At 33.6% G+C, this 22,242-nt stretch overlaps 1 protein-coding gene across 1 annotated transcript in view; it reads left to right on the forward strand.

Moving 5' to 3' along the window:
* The window catches only part of LOC129235191 (protein unc-80 homolog), a 151,876-nt gene that overhangs the window by 70,813 nt on the left and 58,821 nt on the right, over nucleotides 1-22,242 (forward strand). Inside the window, exons 30-35 of the mRNA XM_054868885.1 lie at nucleotides 1,602-1,740; nucleotides 7,989-8,097; nucleotides 8,950-9,022; nucleotides 9,110-9,244; nucleotides 10,788-10,980; nucleotides 12,515-12,658. Of these exons, the coding sequence (XP_054724860.1) occupies nucleotides 1,602-1,740; nucleotides 7,989-8,097; nucleotides 8,950-9,022; nucleotides 9,110-9,244; nucleotides 10,788-10,980; nucleotides 12,515-12,658 (793 nt within the window). The remainder of the gene's footprint in view (nucleotides 1-1,601; nucleotides 1,741-7,988; nucleotides 8,098-8,949; nucleotides 9,023-9,109; nucleotides 9,245-10,787; nucleotides 10,981-12,514; nucleotides 12,659-22,242) is intronic.

The raw sequence follows: 22,242 nt of genomic DNA on the forward strand, positions 1-22,242 counted from the left end.
TAAAAGCTCTTTTGCCCTAATACTCAAGCAACCCCTATTTAAATCCTCAGCGTGATGTTGTCCATCCAAGTTACACCGGTCACAATACTATTTCCAACTAAAAATACTAAAAACAGCAGGCCTAATAAGATTTTTCGAAATCCCAATTGCTGGTTCAGAACCATCAAACAGAGTATCAGAACCTTTCCTACCAAAGTGATTAGCCATTTCATATCACCTTTGACACCAGAATGCCCAGGTACACAACCGAGAGTGACCTTATTCAGATCTGCAAGAGTGCAAAGCGTATTACAGCATTCCCAAAGAATGTGGGGTGTCAGTAAAACCTTATTCATGGACTTAGAGGGCAGCTTGACTATTCGAGCAGATGTGAACACAACTGTTCCTGTAGCCTTGATTTAAACAAGTAATGCAACATGTCAGGATGGCATTAAACCTCAGCCTGAAAGACTAGTGAGCTTACCGAAAGGACAAGAATGTTCAATAGCATGGTTGAGACAAAAAGTATCTGCTCCTGTTTTCTCATTTATTTTAGAACCTTCAGTATGCTTTGTATGAACCTTTAAAAAATAGATAGAATAATAGAAAATTTTAAAAAAGAAGAAGAAAGAACAACCCTAGGAATTGTTATCCATTTTTCTTACCTCTTAAACATATGTAAAGAATGAATAGAAACTAGTAATGCATGTAAACAAAAAATATGTTCCTATTATTTTACAGAAATGCATGAATAAAAATGTTCCTTATTTTAAATGGGTGTCATCTATTTTCAGATATTTGTAGTTTAAAACAAATGTTTCTAATACTGAAAATGGAAATTTATTGAGTTTTTTCCAATTAAGAATTTAGGGAATAGTTGTTTTTAGAACGCAGAAACACGCAAAACAGACCTTAGCTCTTGCTTGATTTTGAATTCAAAGAAGATGTGAATATTTTTCATACTAATTTATTTTCCTATAAGCTGAGAAAACAGATGATGTTTTTATGAAAATCAAAGCAATTCCTAAATAATAAAGTAGCAAAAGGCTCATAAATCTAGAACTTAAGTCTTTCATTTGGAAAATAAGCAACAAATAATGTTATTATAGGTTGATCCAGACACATATTGGGTACATTTTACAGCTCCTTCACAATATTCTAAATTGTAAAAGCGGCGACTTCCTAAAAATTCACGTATCAAAATTAGTTCTTTCACAAAATTTTATTTCAGAAAACTCGTCCTTTCTGAACCCTCGAAATGATTAACTTGCATGCAGCCTTCCACTACTGCTCCTGCAATGTGAGTGGCCCTTCACTTAAAAAGGTTTTGCACCCCTACAATTAAAATTATGTACTCTTAAAAGAATTTTCGAAAATTATTTAAATAATAAAAATGTTAATTTTATACACTTAAAAAAGTGTTTGATCTGTTGTGTGACCAGATTCTTAATAAAGAAAAGAGTGCATCTGCATGCTTCTGGCATTTGTAAGGGATGAAAGGTATTTCATATTTATTTCTTGTGCCTATCAGAGGCAAAAAGAGGCATTTCCCGCCATAATATATTGTGTACTTGTAAATGAAGGGTGGCATGTTTTATATCTTCTCTTTTTTGTTGTTTTAGGTGAAAGATTTATTTCATAGCTCCATGTCAACTATTATAAAAGGAGCAGTTGTTATGCCAGAAGAGCTTTTTACTGAAATATTGACTGTGTCATGGCAATTACTACTAGAATATAATTATCAGTTGACTTCAGCTGCTGGTAATTATATTATATAACATTTTACATCTCACTATGTATCATTTGCAATTTAGGTGTTAATCTTTGTGCTATTAATTATGTTGAACTTTGTTAATATGTACAGGTGAGCAGCAGTATCCAAATTTTTTAGGCCACATAACCCTTAGTGCTTCAATTTTACTTCAAGGAACCCCATTCTAGTTTATGGCTGTAAGACAAATTAACAATCTGGAAGTTAAATGATTAACATTGAAATTGATAATCATTCCTTATCCTTTCTTCTGTATAAAAGAAACTGGTATAGGTTTGCTGAAAATTTTCATATTGTGGTAGATTAACATGTTTTTAGGTGTGCTGAGTCTATTCTGACCATTTTTTTGAGCCTGTCAATATGTTTCTGTCTGAATACAGTTGACCATTTTTTTTTTTTGTGAGAATGGTGTGATATACCCTATATGACCAAAAGTATTGGGAGACTTCCAAAAATTCATTTTTAAAGATATCTCAAGAAATAAAAGACCAATTGCTTTGTAACTTTTGCCACGTAAAAGGTGTCCAACTGTCATTTTCCAATAAAATTTACACTACTCTTGTGTTTAGGGGATCAGTAACAAATTGAGGTAAACAAAAATAGTTTTTGATCATCATCCATCGTAAAAAGCTGAGAATAAGCTGTAAATTTCAGAAATTAGTTAGCTGACTGTGTACAATTATTTTTAAAAAAAATTGACCAAGTATCACTGATATTCACAAAAATATGAGCATTTCTTTCAAAACTGCGAATTTTATTTGAAGGTTTTTAGCTCATAACACGCAAATGTTTTTCGTCTAGCAATTTATAACTTTCGCAATCTAAAACTAAACTAGATTCTTCAACTCATAAAGATTTTCCAGTTCATTATCTTAAAATTTCAGACAGTTATCAGCGGTCTAATGAGCCGAATTTCAACAATTCTTGGATAGCCAACATGTCGTAAGGGGTCGTTTGCAAATAATCTGTTTTTATCATGAATCACACTGAGCGATTCCAAGCAAATGTTGATAACTTGAATACAATCCCTCAAGATGCGTTGCTTATTCAAGAATTATTAAAGTTTGGCTCATTAGATTTCTGATATCTTTCTGAATTTTTAAGATATTACACTGGAATTTTATCAGGAGTTGAGAAATCTAGTTGTGTTTCAGATTGTGAAGGTTATAAATTGCTATCTTATGTGCATGCGCAGTGAAAAATTAATTGCTTTAAATGTCCATATTTTATCAAATTTTCAACATTTTGACTTCAAATTTTAGTTTTATGCTTCTTTTGTGTGCTGTCAAGTTTTTTGAAAGTTTGACAAGCTTTAATGGAAAACTTAGCGTGTTATGAGCCAAAAACCTTCAAATAAAATTCGTTGAAAGAAATGCTTATATCTTTGTGAGTATCAATGATACCTTCTCTAAAGTATGTAAAATAATTGAACATAGTAAGGTAACTATTTCCTGAAACTTACAGCTTATTCTCCGCTATTCACGATGAATGATGATCAAACACATTTTTGTTTTTCTCAATTTGTTACTGATTCCCAAAACATGCAGGTGATGTAACTTTTATTGGAAAATGACAGCTAGATCATACTTTTTATATGACAAAAGTTACAAAGCAATTGGTTTCTTACTTCTTGAGAAATCCTTAAAAATGCAAACTTTTGAAAGTGTCCGAATACTTTTGGTCATGTAGTGTATGATGATTGTTATTTTATGGCTACAAAATATGCCAAATCCTAAAATCCTCATAACCCTTGGTTCAAGGTCGGATCCAGCTTCTTATTTTGGAGTGGATCATCATCAGAAAAGTAGGGGTCTAACTCCAACCTTCAGGCCAAAATAGTTTTTAAACTTTTTTTTCGTATAAATTATATTATAAATGTTAAAAAAATTAATTATTGTAAATGTATTTAAGAGCAATTGAGGGACTGTCATAGAAAAGACAGTAACAAATTTCGAATTTTTCATTTATTTTTCTTTGCAGGGATGTGCCAATCACAGATCCTGCACCAAACTGCTCCAAAAGACCGCTAAATGAACTTCTCTGCGCCAAAATCGGACAAACTTGAGCCAAAAGTGAGATTTTGCATGGAATGTTGCAGTTCCTTCAACATATTTGGCAGTTTTTGCTGATTATCATCAAGTTTGTGCATTTGGAGCTTGTTTTTACGATTTTTTCGATTTAGTCCCGATTTTTTGCGCATTTCAAAATCCAATTGAATCTACTTTTGAAAAACTCGATCGTTTTAATTTATTATGTTATTCTGTTCCTTTGACTTGAAAAATTTTGTATTGACCATTATTTTCAACCATTCTTATTTTTTGTTTCTAGAAGAAGAGGACTTGGAAGTTTGACTTCTTACCACACCCACTCGAAATGTCAATCTAGTTGCATCCAAATTAATTTAAGCGAATTCCATCTGTAAAAAAATATATTGTTCACCAGTTTTTAATCTTGAGTTTCTTAAGATTTTAGGACAGAAAATTGATCACTAATTTTAGTTGGAGAAACTTAAGATAGCAATAATCGAGGAATTCTAATGCTCTGGTAATAAATATGCAAATATTTCAAGTTTCTCAGATTCAGGCATTTTTTCCATATTCTTTGCCTGTCTTCAATTTTTATTTTTACTTATTTATTTTATTTATTTTTTTCACATGTATTTTAAAATTCCTTTTCCTATGACATCATTTCTCAAAATCAATTTTTGTTCATTGTAATTTCAGTATTAATTTTCTGATTAAATATCAAACACTTAAAAATGAAAAGCTTTAATGTTGCCTTTGCTTGATCTTCAGATTTGTTAATCAAGTTCATTATATAACGTATATGCATATATATTTATATATATGTTATATACTGTCAGATCAGTGGCGGCTCGTGCCTTGAAAAAGTGAGGGGGGCCAGATCATGGGTGCACACACACCCCTCCCCCACCCCCGTTGGGTTTTGAAAACAAAAAAGAATATTTTTTAAAAAATATTCTTTTTATATTTAAATTTTCTCAAAATAGTTATTTGTGTTAAATTAATAAAGTTAAATCCTTTTTTTAAACAAGGGACAAGCTACAAAATATTTTAACTTCTAAGTAAATCACGAAATATATTAATTTCATGTTTATGTCCATGATTGCCTCCAGGGTGTGGTGCACTTTCACTCATTGACTTTCAAAATTAAAATTTAAAAATCAGCTTGGGAAAAGCTACAAAATACATCACGAAAATTATTAATCTCACTTTTATATCTAGTACCCTTTCCGGCGCTGCAGTATGTCTCCCCCTGCAGGACCGATAAGGGGCTACAGGGCAGGCTTTTTATAATAAATAAATTTGAAAAAGCAATATTAATCTAATATTTTTAATAGTAATATGTTTAGTCTTTTAATAACTAATTATTTTGACTAATTTTATTTTAAGCCAGACCAATTTACAAAATTGCAAAAATATTGTTATCAGAGAAATATGTAAAAATTATAAATTAAATCCCTTTAACAAAGATGAAAATACATCCGAGTATTCGCTTTAAAATAAATAAGGTAAAAATAGATAAATTAAATTTTCAAAAAGGAAAAATAAATAAATTAAGAAACTAAATACTAGTAAAAAAAATTCTGAGCAATTCTCATGCGAGTGCACCTTTCTGCATATTATTCCATGGGCCAGATACAGAATTTTTCTGCAGACAAAGAAAAAAAACATCAAACTCTTTATTTTCCTCAAATTATTGATAACTTCTGACATTTTCTTCAAAACTACATGAGCAGTAACTTAAAACAAGTAATAATTTCGGTGTAACATAAGAAAAAAACATTTTTTTGAATTAAAAAAATTATATTTTGACAATATATGCACTCATGTACATACAACACAACAGACAGCAGTGGCGCAAGTAGAAAATAGTTTTTAGGGTGGAAAGGGGCACAATAGGGGAAAAAATCTCATCAATTTGATTGATTTGATTTGCTCATCAAATCTCTCAATGTTAAAACTTTTAGTAGTTTTAAAAACGCAATTTTAGACTGCCTTTGATGATGTTAGGGGAAAGAACAGTACAGAGGACTCCGGGGAAATTTGCAGAAATCGAAGCCTTAAAACGCGGTTTTAGACCATATTTATTGACGTTATACTAAGGGATGGAGTTTTGGGACTCTCCCCGATCTTTTTTTTTTTTGAAAAATAAATAGAAATCAATTCCTTCCTCCCCCCCCCTCCAATTTTTCGAAATTGCAGTTCCAATAACGCAATTGTAGATAAATTTTCAAGATTTTTAGGTAAAGGGGTACTTATGCTCTCCCCTGGAATTCTTTTCAAAATTGAAGTCCTAAAAACTGAAGCACAAGATTCTATGGTAATATGAGGAGGAGAGATTATTTCACTTAAATTTTTCATAAGTCGCTGTTTAAAAAACCTATGTTTTGATGATATTAAAGGAAAGCGGTTTGGGGACCCTTTCCCGAATCTTTTCTGAAAATGAAGGCTTAAAAACGCGATAGTAGAACCATAATTGGTAACATTAGGGACAGCAATCTTTTGAAACTGAAGCTCCAAAAACTCTATTTTAAGCAATTTTCGAACGCAATTTTTGCGATGTTGTAAGGTATTTGGAGACTTTTCCTGGAAATGTTACGAAATTGAAAGTTGGAAATAAAAATTGAGATGTTTCGTAATGTTTTTTCGGGAAGGAGGGGGGAGGGGGGATTTGGAGAGACTTTTATTTTTAGACAAGCTTAAAAAATGAGAGAAAGAAATAATATGGGGCGGGGAGGTGGGGTCAACTAGCTGTAACTATTGAACATTTTACATTCAAATTTTAATTTTCTTCTTGAGGGAAAATTGGAGAATATTAGGAGGAATCATTTCATTTCAAGGGGAAAATGCAACAAAGTAATATCAAAAAAATATATTTCCTGGACCTCCTCCCCCTTTTCCCTCTCACACATACATTCCATTTTTTATTTTCAAGCACGCACGCACCAAAAAAAAAAAAAAGGAAAATAAATAAAAATTTATGAATTACTATCTAAAAAAAGTGAGGGGGCCCGGGCCCCCTCCGGCCTCTCCCACGAGCCACCTCTGCTAAAAAGTTATGAATTATTGTCTGAAAAAAGTGAGGGGGGCCAGGTCCCCTCCGGCCCCTCCCACGAGCCGCCACTGGGTCAGATATAAGTAAATAACTTATGCATACAAAAAAAAAGTAATAAAAACAAAAAGATAATTAATAGCTCTTTAAAACTGACTTGTAACTTGCTGAAGTTCACTTTTTAAATTTAATCATTCCTTTTTGCTTTCTTTATATTTTTTTTATTATTTTATTTTTAGTCTTTTTGAATATGTTTTTGAGTTTCATGAAGCAAAAAAATTTTAAAAATAGGTATCAAAGCGCTCTAACGTAAATGTGCACTTAAGTAGTGATGTATTAAGCAAAGTAAATATGTGAACTAAATTTAAATCAGAAGAATTGAAAGAAAAAAAAAATGTAGAGCAGTACTTGACTAGTCTTTTGAGAAAAATATTAGAGAGAGAGAAAAAAAAAAGAAAAAATAATATAGCAATAATAACAAAAGTAATCAAGAGAGCTTCAATTAGTAGTTGGAATTATGGTGGTTTTGCATCCTTAATCTCCTTGTTTGTTGTTTTATCATGTCACACATGTTTCTGTGTGTGAAATATACATTGTTGTTCAAAATTGCTGCAAAATTTAATATTTTTGCTGCTGCAAGCTGCTCTAAATTTGCAAATTTACTGCTCCACACTGCTCTAAATTCACCGTTTTACTGCTCCAAACTCGCCATTTTCATGCTCCCAAGATGGCTCCAAAAGTGAGTTTTGGTCGGCACATCCCTGTAGGGAACACCATTGCTTACTTCAAAACATGCTTTTGTCGCTCCAGTTACATTATTTTTGTGCTCCAAGTTTCTACAAAACAAACTTTTTGGTGAGCCAAACTGCTCCTAGTTCACTATTTTCCTGAGCCAAGCTGCTCCAAAGTCACTATTTGCCTGTGCCTGAGATTGCTCTAAAAGTGGGTTTCATCTAGCACATCCCTGTCATTGGAAAAACAGTAAACCAATCCGCAAAATGGTTTAGTTTCTACAAGCGATGGGAAATTATACTTGCATGTAGTCCACGATACTTGACTTGGCGTTTTTTGCTTTGTCTTCCTCATGTCAATTCCTCAATTAGTAGCAACTAAATTTTGCTAATGTTTATACTGATTTAATGAGCATTTTTTTGTTTCATAGCTGTTGCTTTTATATTGGCTTCTGTGAAGGCTCCTGATTATGCTTCAGAACTTTTGATGCAAGAGCTCAAACATAGTGACCCTTCACGCAGAGTTAATGCAATTTTGAAGTATGTCATTTTCTAGTTTGTTTGTTTTTTCATTATGTTTTATGTTTATTTTTTATTCAGTTATTTATGTATTCATTTTTAAAAAATCGTAACTGTTTTTGTTTGCTGGTGTATATTTTAACCAAGTCCAAAAGAAAAAGATGTTATTAATTGGTAACATATGAGTATTTATTTATTTTTATGTATCACTAACTGGTTTAGATTTTTTTTTTTTTTTTGAAGAAGTTGATCCTAGGGGTGAGTATTACACAACCTGGAAAGTCCTTGAATTTCTTTTTTTTTTTAAGACCATGAAAGTTCTGGTAAACTTATATATATGCCCTATATATTACTAGACTAACATACCAGGATATTCTAGATTTCCTTTTTGTTTTGCAAGAGCGCCTTATTGTTAATTAGGTAAAAACGCATATTGAATTTCATGAAACTTTGTTTATTAATAAGAATTTACTAAAATTTACCAAAAAAAATTAAATTGAGTCAACTCCAAAAAAATGCATTTACATATTGAATTACTTGACTAGTAGATGTTGCTAGATTCCTTTTTTTCCACTTCAAATTTTTGTGACGGGTTCGTGTTGGAGTTCAAAAATTTATGAAAGGGCCATAAACAAACCAGAAGTCTTCCAAACGAAAGCAATATACACACACACAATATGTTATAGGAAGTTTCATTTACGGTCTACTAATTTTAATCACATTTTTATTAATTTCCTTATGTGTGTACTTTTACTAAATATGTTGCTGTTTTTGTACACATTTAAGGTATTGTTTATAGTATTTTTGGCTAAAAAACAGGTGAAAAAGCCTCACATATTATGTATATTTATAATATAAGTGTTTTATTTTTAGATTTCAGGTATTGTGGAGAAATCGATATCAATGTTGGCCAAGAATGGAAGATGGTGCCCATGTGACTTTTAAAGTATGTGCAAATGCAACATTTTCAGGTTGTTTCAGATGTTCTAGAAATCAATGAATTTGAGAATAAAAAAAGGTCATGTTTTTCTAGGTACCCCCACCGAATATTGAATTTACCCTGCCCTCACCTAAAATAGCTTCTGATCATGTACCTGTTGCAGATACACCATGGATGCCCCATGTCAAAGCGAAAGTGGAGGAAGTTACAATAAACCAGGAACAAACGGTAAATTCTTGCACTTTCTAATATTTATTTGTCTCTCAATTTAAATATCTTCCTCACATCTGGCAGATAATCTTGCTTTCAAATTTGCTTTCTTAACTACAGTAGAACCTCTCAATAAAAGACAGTTATGGGACTGGACAACTCGTCCCTTAAATAGAGGTGTCCCTTCTTCGGAGGTAAAATAATTCATGCTTGCTGTGTATACTCAGTATAATTTCACAAAATACATAAATTAATAACATTCAAGTGTAATTATTGAAAATGTGTCACTAAATAAAATGCAGACCTATTCAAACTGGAAAAAAATTAATATTAAAATTGTACAAACAATTTTGTAGTATCAAAGTTTTGTAACTGATTTTCATTTATTACAATTTTGATGTTAAATGTCATTTAATTTACAATGCAAAACAGTGCAACAGTGTTATTATATTTCAAGTTTTCTTTACAAGGCTTGTCATGGGCGCACAATATCTTCGGGGTGTGAGCCCATAAGAAAAAAAAGATGAGACAGAAAAGCATGAATGTAGTTCTCAGCAAGTTTTAGGCTACTTATTTGTTTATTTGCATGTTAATGTCAAGACAAACTTTTACCAGTTAATTTTTGAACAAACGAAGAACCTTTAATTCCAATAAACTCTATATTTTTGATGCAATTATTCATACATTTTTCGTAATTTTTCTCTGTGATTGTCCCTTGAATAGAGTGTCCCTTAATGAGAGGCAAATACATGGAGGTCCCTATTCAAAGGGACTGGGACCAGAAAAAGTCCCTTAAATAGAGGTGTCCCTTATAATGGAGGTACTACTGTATATGTAACAAAATGCAAACGTAAATATGAGAACTAGCAACACTATAACACATTCGAGAGTCCACTCTACCCACCACTACTTGTGGTTTAACGGTTGGATATGGGGCCCTCATGACAGCTTTTTAAAATTCAAATCAAGAGCCACCCCTGATCTGTCATCCCCATTAGTATTGATTTGGAATGAAAACTTGGAAGACTTTGTGACTACAACACACTTAATGGGTGCCAGTAACCATAGCGTTCCTAGAGTATCTGTGATCCAGGAATGCTCACAAAGGGGGATCAATGGTGCAGACAGTGCCGTTGAAATTTTTAGGAGTGATTTAACCTCATTGGGAGGGGGTATATCGCGTTTGGTTAATCAGCAATCCTGGTGACTGGCTGTCATGAACCCGCAATTCTTCAGTTATGGCTCAAATGCCTTACTGATCATGCCACCACCTCCTAAATTTGCTATACTTGCCTATATTTAGCTCTGAGTTTTAAAACAACACAATTTTAAGTGAAATTCACTTAATTTTATTATTTATTACATATTTAGTGAGGTAGCCTCACCATAGGTTATTTATTGTATAACACTGTATGCCTTTCAAATAAATTAATGAGTTTTGCTTCTTTCCTTGGTTGTTTATCAGTTACATGACCCAGCATGTATTTTATTTATGTCTTATTAATGTTTCATAAAATATTTTAATTTTTCAATTTTATCATAAAAATTTCCATGTTTGTAGTTGCAGAGATCATTTGTTACAGCTACAAAAACTCGACGCAAGCAACAAATGGAACTAGTTCACCGAGCTTTGGAAGAAGAGGAAGAGAAGAAACGCACTGAGCGAGAAAATTACCCCATTACAACTGCTGCAGTTACTCTGCAAGCAGCTCATGAACCTGCCCTTTATCATGCAGTGGAAGATCACGAAGAAGGTGTGTTGGTAATATTAGTTTCTAATGAAAATCAACTTTTGTTTTTCATTTCTTTTTTTTAAATTTTATTTTGTTTAAAACATTTTTGTACCCTAAAGTTTTAGTTTTCTGTTAATTTATCAATTTTTCTTATTACTTAGAATCAATAATTTAGTTTCGTTTGAACAGTTCAGTTAACAGAAATGACTTTTAAAATTAATGATCATTGTATCTAAACTAATTCTGATATTTTCAACCAAACTTGAAATGGTAAATATTTTATTATATGTTTGGAATTGAATTGAAAAATAAAGCACGAAAACCAACATTCTCCTTTAATGCCTCTGCAGTAAAATTAGAGTTAAGATCAGCAATGGGTTTTTCATTAGTATTCCTCATAAAAACAATGATTCTAAAGTGAAATGTGCGTTAAATTATTGTAAAAAATTCAATTTCCATTCCATGTACAAGGTGTTCTGGTTTAATGTGCAAGGCCTCTATTTTCTTAACCATTAGTCCTAGATGCATACAGTCGACTCCTGTAACAACACGATTCGACTTACGCAAAATTGCTATAAAGCGAATTTTTTCTCCAGTAAATAATTTTATACCTAAAGCAAGAAATTCCTCGTCCTCAACACGAAAATTTTCAGAAGGGATTTGTGGTGTGAAAGTATCGGCTTTGTTATTGGCTGCTAAAAATATTTTTTTTGTGAATGGACCTTCATCCCTTTAGCAACAGTTGTAGCGGAAATTCCCACACCCTACTAGCCTGAACATAGCTTTGTTTGTGTATATACAAATAACTACTCTGCATTTGCCATATTTTTTTCACTCTAAATTCGAAAATTGATGAAATATAATGATACCTAGGAGCAGAATTGCCAACCTTTGAAAATCCAAAATGGTAATCCAAGAAGAATTAATGGAAGAAATGCGATATTTCGTTCCCTTGAATTCAAGACCCCTGAGTTACATGTATTTTGCAGCTTTATCTCCTGACTCCAGTATAACTTCTTTTGCAAATAAAAATGCTTTTATTCAAAATATGCTTTTGTTTTGTGTTCTTTTTAAATAATTGTAAAAAAAAAGTTCAGGTAAAAGAGATGTCAATTAAAAATAATAAATGAAATAGTTCAATTAATTTATCCTTTTTGAGGGAGGGAAGCCCCTGGGACCCCCTAAAATCCACTACTGCCCTACCACCTCCTTTGTCACAAAGTGTCGTATGTCATGCCATTTTTCATTAATATAGTGTTATAAAAAATACGTGATGTCACACTTGTTATCCCCTCTTGCTCCCCCGTGTCAGTAACTCGTATGTCATGCCATTTTTCATAAACTTATTGTTATAAAAAATATGTAATGTCACATTTATTATCCCCCCTCTCTCCCCGTGTCGATGTTACAAATTCATGACTCCCCCCCCCCCTCCCTCAAAGGTGTGATCTCATTTGGAGATGACCCCTAGAATATTACATCCTCTTTCTGTAAGAAGAAAATCTTCTCTATGAGACTGCTCTGAACATGCTTTTTCTGAACCTAGGTGATGAAGAGGTAAAGAACTTGCTTGCAGAAAGGTCAACAGCTCATCATATTCAAGTTGCCCAAGTTCTCTTCCCATCTTGCCTTTGCTCTGCTGCTATTCCCATCGTTAATTCACTAGAAGATGCTCAAGTAAACAACGAAGGAGTTGCTGGTAATAAAAATCTAACACTGCTCTTTTATGTGTGCTTTATCTTTGTACCACCTCTATCTTCTTTTACATTTTTCGTATCAATTTCATTGAGTAATGGTTTTAGTGCTTTTTGTGGGGAAAATTTTGCTTGTTATGAATGAAAAGCAGAATTTGTCCATATCAAGAATCTACAGGGTGAAAGAATGGTAGGGTTTCCCTACCATTCTACCTACTGCATTTACCTACTATTCTTGATAAACTGAAAAATTGGAATGCTGCAGCAATTGCTTCTGTGGCTGCATACATACTATAACATGTATGGCAAGAGTTTTGAGTGCAGGTGTGATGTGGTTCAGAAGAAGGCCACAGAGAATATCTTTAGAATGATTTAAGTATGTAAAACAAATCTCAGTTATTGCACCCTTTTATTCTTAAAAATATACTGCCGTGCTGCACATTTTGTCGAAATTTAGTTATTGTCACCAGGTGGTCATTAGTAATTTAATTTACCTAAATCTCAAGTATTTTGGGGATTTGTGAACTCGAAATATTAAAAAATGCTATAGCCAAAAAAAGTGGTATCTGCATATTTTGCATAATTTGCTAAAGCAATTTGAACGTAAGTGACAAATACTAAGCCTTTAAAGTGGTATCTGAGCAGTTACCCTTGTTTTCCTTAGTATTTATGTAGACACGACTTTTATACCTTAGTAAAGCTGCATATTTAATAAGGTAGCAGCTTATCGTAACAGTACTAAAATGATTTTACCTATTAATTGAATAGTTGATATAGGTCGATAATAAAAACTAATACAACTTTGCTTAAATGTTCAAGTAAATATTAAGCTTTTTTTATTTAAATTTTTGTTTAAAACATAAATTCTTAAAAATGAAATGCATGTAAAATATTCATATCTAATTCTTTTATGCCAAAAAAAAAGAAACCTACGGTCAATTAGATTTTTGTTTAAGTATCGTCTGCTGTCAAAATTAACTTCATGGTTGGTAAAAATGAATCTAGAAAATAAAGCATTATAAATGATAGCACCACACATTCTTTGAATATAAAGAACAGAAAGTTATTACGGTTTACAGTTTTAAATGTCCGAAATTTTGAAAATGGGATTTTTCAGAAGGCAGATTTTATTAGATTTGTTTTCACAAAACAAAGCGACTGCAAAATCCAAATAAAGCAGATGTTTTCAGTATAATTTAATGATATATTAAGCATGTTTTCTTAAGCTATTTTTGTCGTGTCTGTGCAGATACCCCTAAAAATGCTTAGTAATAGTCACTTACGGTGAAATTAACCAAGTATATGAAAATGTTTTGAAAAGAAAATTTGTCGTAATTACATCCATTAATTTTTAAATAAAGACTTTTAAAAAAACATGTCTTATGCAGGTTAGATAAGTTATTTACGAAACAACTACCGCAAGTTGAACATTTAATTAAATCACAAATCAAAGAAACAAGTTGTAAAACTTTAATCATCAATTTCTCATTTTGAGCTCTACTGCAGATACCACATCTGTGCTTATCACGGCAGTATACGCATTTCAAAGCCCACCCTTCTTTTTTAATCACCCTATACTACTTTATCTTGTATGTTAACAGCATTTACAGCACAAGTTTCACCACTTACTTCTTAATTGGAATATCATAGCATATATTGTTCTTAGTGAATTATCATAATATTTTGTACTAATTCTATGAATGGTCTCACCCCTCCCCCTTTTTAATTGCTTACAGTCAGATCTCAACTTACGCGAGAGATGCGTTTCAAGACCCGTTACACAAGTCAAAATTTTGCATTGTGGAACAACGTATGATTAGAAATATTTTATAAGCATACCCAATTATTTCAGACTTGTGTTAACACCCCTCAAATTGTTTCAAACCAATTCTTAACTATAAATTACCGTTTCTTTTATAAAGAACTGACTTTGTACTGCATTTTAGAAAAAGCATTTCCATAAATTACTGTTATGAAGCACAAAATCAATGATCAATGAGAGATACAGGCCGAGGAGTCAGTCACCTTTCTCACCTTTAGTCACCTTTTGAAAATTTGGTTACTTTTAGTCACCTTTTGCAACTTTTGTCACCTTTCTTGAAATGTGTCTTAGGATTTTTTTTTAAAATAATTAAATCTTTGAAAAGTATCTGAATAATAGCTTTAACAGTGAAATTATTTAAAAAATAGCCTTAAATATGCCCCCCCCCCTCACCTTGTTGTTTAAGAAAAATAGCTACGCTACCGGGAAATCAGGGATTTTTTTTTATCGCTTGCAATTGCACCCTATGAGCAGAACCAGTCTTTCTATCCCTTCTACAGATGGACTTGTGTTGGGCTTAAAAGCCTTTATTCAGTATCTTGGAGCGCTTTTAATTCAATTACAAATGTTAAAGTATTTTTTGAAACTTACCTCCGATATGCTTTTGCCACTCCGCGTCTTGTGTCCCAGCGGCGGATTACTGAAATTGATTCGGGCATGATCGTGCAACATCGGAATCATCCTATGACGTAACACCCGATGGTTGAGATGTTTTTGGCTACCTTGAGCCGAAAAAACGAATAGAAAGATTGTTGAATCACTCAATCAGGAATAGTTGAGATGTATATCTCCAATGCAAAGTAGGGTGTGTCATGGGATGACGTATCGCGGTCATAGAACGTATAAATAGATTGATCGAAATATTTTCAGTGCTCACTTTTGTTTTGTGTTTACTCCCCATTGGCGTCTTGCCATTTTTTGTTGACCAATCAGGGATTGGTCTTTGAAGGTTTGGCAACCATGCTAGGTTGTTGATTGATGTTGCGGCGCGCTCGAGCCGTTGATGATGCAACGTTTTTGAATTCAAGCTGGGCTTGAGATAAGTTTTATTCAGTGTTAAGTATTGTTTAAGAATGTTCTAAATTACTCCGGCTAATGGAGGGAAAAAATGTCAACATTGCTGAAGACGTTCGCAGGAGATGAAGTTCATTGCCATTAGGCATAACACTTAACCTTGGCCAATACCTGGATTGATTTACCGGTGCTCCTGTGGTGGTGTGGGACAGTCATCAGTTTGAAATCATCGATGTCCTTCAGAGTGACCTTCATGATTGGATTTCCTAGACGTTCCTACCAGAGTTCCAGAAAGTTCCGGTGTGATTCCTGTGGATACACAAGTTTGCTTACCGGTATTTGAAGAGGTTCTGCTAGAACTAAGCAAGCCTATCGGCCGGTGCATGATGGAACAGTTTTCTTCGATTACACTTGGTCAAGAAGTCTTCAGCAATGTAAACATGCGCATTTAGCGCTGGAAGGTGACATTTTTACAATTTTTCTAAAATGTTTCGCGTTTTTCTAAAAGTGTTTATTTAGTAATTTAACTTTGAAATTTCTGTGATTATTGGGGGGTTTTGTACACTCTAAATTATTTTTGGTATTTAACAAATGTTTATTGTTGTATACTGTGATATTTTAATAAATGTTATTTATTTAAAATTACTTTGAGTATGTTTTATTTCTTACTGGCAGACTGCACGGCTTTTTGATGTTGGGGTTCTGTAAACCTTTTCATTTAGTTCTATGAACTTAAGGTAAAGACACATTTCCCAACAAGTGGTAGCAGAGTGCGTGGTTTGGTCTGCCCGTGGGAAATAAAATATTTTTTGATAATGGATAAAGATTATAGAAATATAGAAAAGTTGGGATCCCATAATTGGGCCACCTGGTCCAGAGATATTAAGATGGTCCTTATTGAAAGAGACCTATGGGAAGTAACCCAAAAGAAATTAGAGGGGGAAAACATTCCTGCACTTGACCGGAAGAAATGTGGTCAAGCTTTGGCAATAATTTATTTAAACTTAGAAGGCGACGTAAAAAGGCTGATAGACGATATAGAAGACCCAAGCGAAGCTTGGAATACACTGAAAGGTAATTTTGAACCCCCATCTCTGGCCAGGATGGCGACATTGTGGGAGTCCTACTTTTCATGTAAACTAAATGAAAACGAATCAATTGGGTTATTCGCTGCCAGGTTGGGGGGAATCCATAAACAACTTGTTGATAATGGTTATATAATGGAAGAAAAGATTCGGACTTTTCAATTGATTAGGTATCTGCCCTCCAACTTTGACAGTATTGTCCAGGCTATTTACCGGTGGGACGCAAGTATGTTTACCTTCTCCAAAGTAAAAGATGAGTTATTAGCCGAGGAGGGTAGAATCAAATATTTGACTAAAGAACCTGATACATCAAATTCGGCAATGAATGTTTTTTCTAAACCCAACAGACACGGAGTGGCAAATGAAAGGAGTAAACCTTTTTTTAAAAACAAAATTTGTCATTATTGTAAGAAAAAGGGTCATATTGCCTCGCGGTGTTGGAGCAGGAATAAAGATAGTCAAAATAAAAAAGTAAATAATAAATCTAAATCAGACGCTCAAGCTGCTGGCATGTTTTGTTCAGTGGAAGAATCTGACGAAATCTCGGCTAACTCTACTATTCCAAAATGTGAAAATTCCTGGCTTTTTGATTCAGGAAGTACGGCACATTTTTGCCGGGACAAAAATTTGTTCACAGAATTAAAACCTGTTCAAAATACCCAAATGGAGGTGGCAGTTGGTAATATTAAAAGTAAAGTAGAAGGAATAGGTAGGGTAATTTTCAAAATAGAGTCAGATAGGAAGCTGATAACAATAACTTTAAATAATGTATTCTTTGCTCCAACATTGCGCCGCAATTTACTTTCCGGATCATGTATTGACCGACAAGGTTTTAAAATAAGATGGTATCCGGGTAAAATTTGTGTCTTTAATAAAGAAAATGTTAAATTGTTTACTGCAGTCTTAATTAATAAACTTTATTATGTAAAACCAAGTTTTTATGTAAATTGTGAAAATACCAATTTTGTTGATACCCCTACTGTTAAGAATCACTTTGAAAGGGCCAATGCTGTGAATGTAGACATGGAGCTGTGGCATAAACGTTTTGCTCATACAAATATGGACACTATTAATTTAACAAGTAAGTTAGGAGCCACCCAAGGTCTTGAAATTAAAAGGGGGCCCAGATTTGAATGTGAACCTTGTAAATTGGGTAAAAAGAGAAAATGCTCTTTTAGGTCTGTTCCTGAGCGTAGGTCAAAAGTTCCTCTTGATCTAATTCACATGGATCTGGCCGGTCCTTTTCAGACTGAATCCTTAGGGGGGAAAAGATACATTTATTGTTTAATTGATGATTTTTCTCGCAAATCTTTCGTATTTTTCTTAAAGAGTAAAGACGAGGCATTCAATGTTTTTTTGAATTTTCAGAAAAGAAATGAGAGGTTTCTTGATAGGAAAATTAAAGCTGTTCGTTCCGACAACGGGAGAGAATTCGTTAATGATAAATTTGAAAGTTATCTCACTAGCCAGGGGATAAAAATTGAGAGAACTAACACTTATACGCCTCAGCAAAATGGCGTTGTGGAGAGGTATAATCTCACGATTATGAATGGTGTTAGAGCAATGTTAAGAGATTCCGGGCTAGGAGAGGAATTTTGGGCAGAAGCAGCTATGTGCTTTAATTACGTAAGAAACAGGACTGTAGTCGGAAATGAAAAGAAAACCCCTTTTGAGCTTTTTTGTGGGAATAAACCTTCTGTTAGACATTTGAAAGTATTTGGCTGTTTAGCCTACATAGGATTACCAAAGTCTAAATTAAGGAAATTAGATATGAGAGCTAAAAAGGGGATAATGGTGGGATATGCCATTCGGACTCGAGGATACCGGATTTGGGATCCTAACACCAGAACTATAACAGAAACCATGAATGTTAACTTTAATGAAAATGTCAAATGGGGGGAATCGTTAAATAGATCCAAATCAGAAAGAAATTTTAGTTTTATCAAACCTATAAGTGAAATTGAGTTGGAGCAAAGAATTAAGGAAAGTACTCAGGGAACTCCTTGTAATAAGGTTAAATGGATTAGGGAAGTGAAGAAGAGAAAAACGGGGAAGAAAAAAGATATCTATTATTACACAATTGCGGGGAATAAGAAAGTTCGATTGAGATCCCCAAAGGAAGTACTAAAATATTGTGATGACCACAAAATAGAATATGACCCCAAATTCTTTGACTTTTCTTCCAAAAATCCTGTAAGTGGGGAAGTCTCTAATGGGGATCAACCCCAGGAAGAAATTGTTACTTCTGATGAAAGTGAGGAAGAAGTCCCTGAGGCTAGTTTGGTTGAAGTATTAATTCCCAATTCCTATAAACAATGTTTATCCACCCCCGAGCTGAAGAACTGGAGACTTGCTATGGAAGATGAACTAGAAGTCATCAAACAGAGAGGTGTGTGGGAACTTGTACCTCCACCTAAGAATCAGCCCATTCTGGGGAACCGGTGGGTGTATGATTTGAAGAAAAATGATCGTGATGAGATTGTAAGATATAAGGCAAGGCTTGTTGCAGGCGGAAATCGCCAGATCCCTGGCGAGTCTTATTCTGAGGTCTTCAGCCCGGTGGTGGAATTTTCTTTAGTAAGACTATTTTTCACAATTTTTGTATCTTTATTAAAATGGTGTCATTTTCAAATTGATATAAAGAATGCATATTTATATGCTGACCTGGAAGAAAATATTTTTATGAGGCAGCCAGAAGGTTTTATAAGTAAAATTCATCCTAACTATGTATGTAAACTTAAGAAATCCTTATATGGACTACACCAGTCCGGGAGAAATTGGTTTCATGAAATTGATGGTGTTCTCCAGCGATTCCAATTTAAAAGAATAATAGGATGTAATTGTGTTTACGTGAGGAACAGTGAAATTTTCCTGTTAATATATGTGGATGATATTTTGATTTTTGCCAAGAATAAAAATTTAGTTAAAAATGTAATTGATGAAATTAAAACTGTATATGATATTAAAGAACTGGGGAAAACAAGAAAATTGTTGGGAATTGAATTTATTGAGAATGATGATAAAATTTTCATTCATCAGATTTCTTATATTTCCAAAATTTTAAACCTTTTTTCTGAGTATAATGTGCCTATATCTACCCTTCCAATTTCAAGAGGTACGGTTTTGTCTAAGGATGATTGTCCTAAGACCGAGTACGAAATCAAAGAGATGGAGAAACTCCCGTACCGGAATTTGCTAGGGTGCTTGGCATACATTGCCGGAAAAACTCGTCCAGACATTTCATATGCAGTTAATATATTTTCACAATTCCAGGCTAATCCTGGTAAGAAACACTGGGATTTTCTTTTAAGATTATTAGGCTATTTGAAATACACCTGTAACTATAAATTTAATTTAAGTGCTATTAACAGTATCAGAATTAGAGGTTTTTCAGATTCTGATTATGCTGCAAATCGTGAGGATAGAGTATCAATGGGGGGTTCAATAGTTTGTATTGATAAAGTTCCGATAAGTTGGAGAACCTTTAAACACAAATGTGTCTCATTATCAACCATGGAAGCCGAATACATCTCATTGGGAGAAACGGCTAAAGAAATAGTTTGGTTGAAAAGAATAATTGATGAGATCAACAACTTAGGAATTGAAAGTTTTCAACTAAAAGAAACTGTAATTTTTTGTGATAACATTGCAACTATTGATTTTTCGAAATCCCCAATTGAAAACTCGAGAACTAAACACATAGTTGTCAGATATCATTTTCTGAGAAATTTAATTGAACAAAAATTGTTTTCTATTGAATATGTTAGGACGAATGTAAACATAGCTGACATTTTCACGAAGCCATTATCTAAATATAGTCTAAACTCCTTATGCAGAATTATTTTTAATTGGGGGGTGGAATGTAAAAAATAAATTTTTTCAAATTGTAAACTCATGTGTATGTTTATATTGTATATAGTATTTAAATTGTTTCATGTATGTAATTAATAAAAGTTCTCCAAGAGGGGGGAACATGTTGGGCTTAAAAGCCTTTATTCAGTATCTTGGAGCGCTTTTAATTCAATTACAAATGTTAAAGTATTTTTTGAAACTTACCTCCGATATGCTTTTGCCACTCCGCGTCTTGTGTCCCAGCGGCGGATAACTGAAATTGATTCGGGCATGATCGTGCAACATCGGAATCATCCTATGACGTAACACCCGATGGTTGAGATGTTTTTGGCTACCTTGAGCCGAAAAAACGAATAGAAAGATTGTTGAATCACTCAATCAGGAATAGTTGAGATGTATATCTCCAATGCAAAGTAGGGTGTGTCATGGGATGACGTATCGCGGTCATAGAACGTATAAATAGATTGATCGAAATATTTTCAGTGCTCACTTTTGTTTTGTGTTTACTCCCCATTGGCGTCTTGCCATTTTTTGTTGACCAATCAGGGATTGGTCTTTGAAGGTTTGGCAACCATGCTAGGTTGTTGATTGATGTTGCGGCGCGCTCGAGCCGTTGATGATGCAACGTTTTTGAATTCAAGCTGGGCTTGAGATAAGTTTTATTCAGTGTTAAGTATTGTTTAAGAATGTTCTAAATTACTCCGGCTAATGGAGGGAAAAAATGTCAACATTGCTGAAGACGTTCGCAGGAGATGAAGTTCATTGCCATTAGGCATAACACTTAACCTTGGCCAATACCTGGATTGATTTACCGGTGCTCCTGTGGTGGTGTGGGACAGTCATCAGTTTGAAATCATCGATGTCCTTCAGAGTGACCTTCATGATTGGATTTCCTAGACGTTCCTACCAGAGTTCCAGAAAGTTCCGGTGTGATTCCTGTGGATACACAAGTTTGCTTACCGGTATTTGAAGAGGTTCTGCTAGAACTAAGCAAGCCTATCGGCCGGTGCATGATGGAACAGTTTTCTTCGATTACACTTGGTCAAGAAGTCTTCAGCAATGTAAACATGCGCATTTAGCGCTGGAAGGTGACATTTTTACAATTTTTCTAAAATGTTTCGCGTTTTTCTAAAAGTGTTTATTTAGTAATTTAACTTTGAAATTTCTGTGATTATTGGGGGGTTTTGTACACTCTAAATTATTTTTGGTATTTAACAAATGTTTATTGTTGTATACTGTGATATTTTAATAAATGTTATTTATTTAAAATTACTTTGAGTATGTTTTATTTCTTACTGGCAGACTGCACGGCTTTTTGATGTTGGGGTTCTGTAAACCTTTTCATTTAGTTCTATGAACTTAAGGTAAAGACACATTTCCCAACAACTTGCTCTTTATTTTCGGGAATGTATGTTAAAGGAAACATGTTTATCCTATTGTACTTTGAGCTTTGATGAAACTACCAATGTCAAAGACAAAAAAGAACTGCAACGAACAATAAAATATTGGTCTGAAAGCCAATGCTGCATCACTACAAGGTATCTCAAAACTTTCTTCTTGGGCAAGGCAGTTGGGGAAATTTCGATTGAGAAGCTATGTGAAGCACTTACCGAGAGTAATTATCCATGAATAAATGTCTCATGCTTTCCTTTGGATGGTCCTTATGTTAATAAAAAGGTTTTTAGGTTGTTTGACACTATTATCCTTGAGACACGAGAAAAAAGCCTAATAAATATTGGTACTTGCAGTATTCATACAGTGCATAATGCATATGTCAAAGCATTGCAATATTTAGGTGAAGAAGCATCTGAACTTC

This window comes from Uloborus diversus, chromosome 2 (assembly GCF_026930045.1).
Source record: "Uloborus diversus isolate 005 chromosome 2, Udiv.v.3.1, whole genome shotgun sequence".
Taxonomy (NCBI): domain Eukaryota; kingdom Metazoa; phylum Arthropoda; class Arachnida; order Araneae; family Uloboridae; genus Uloborus; species Uloborus diversus.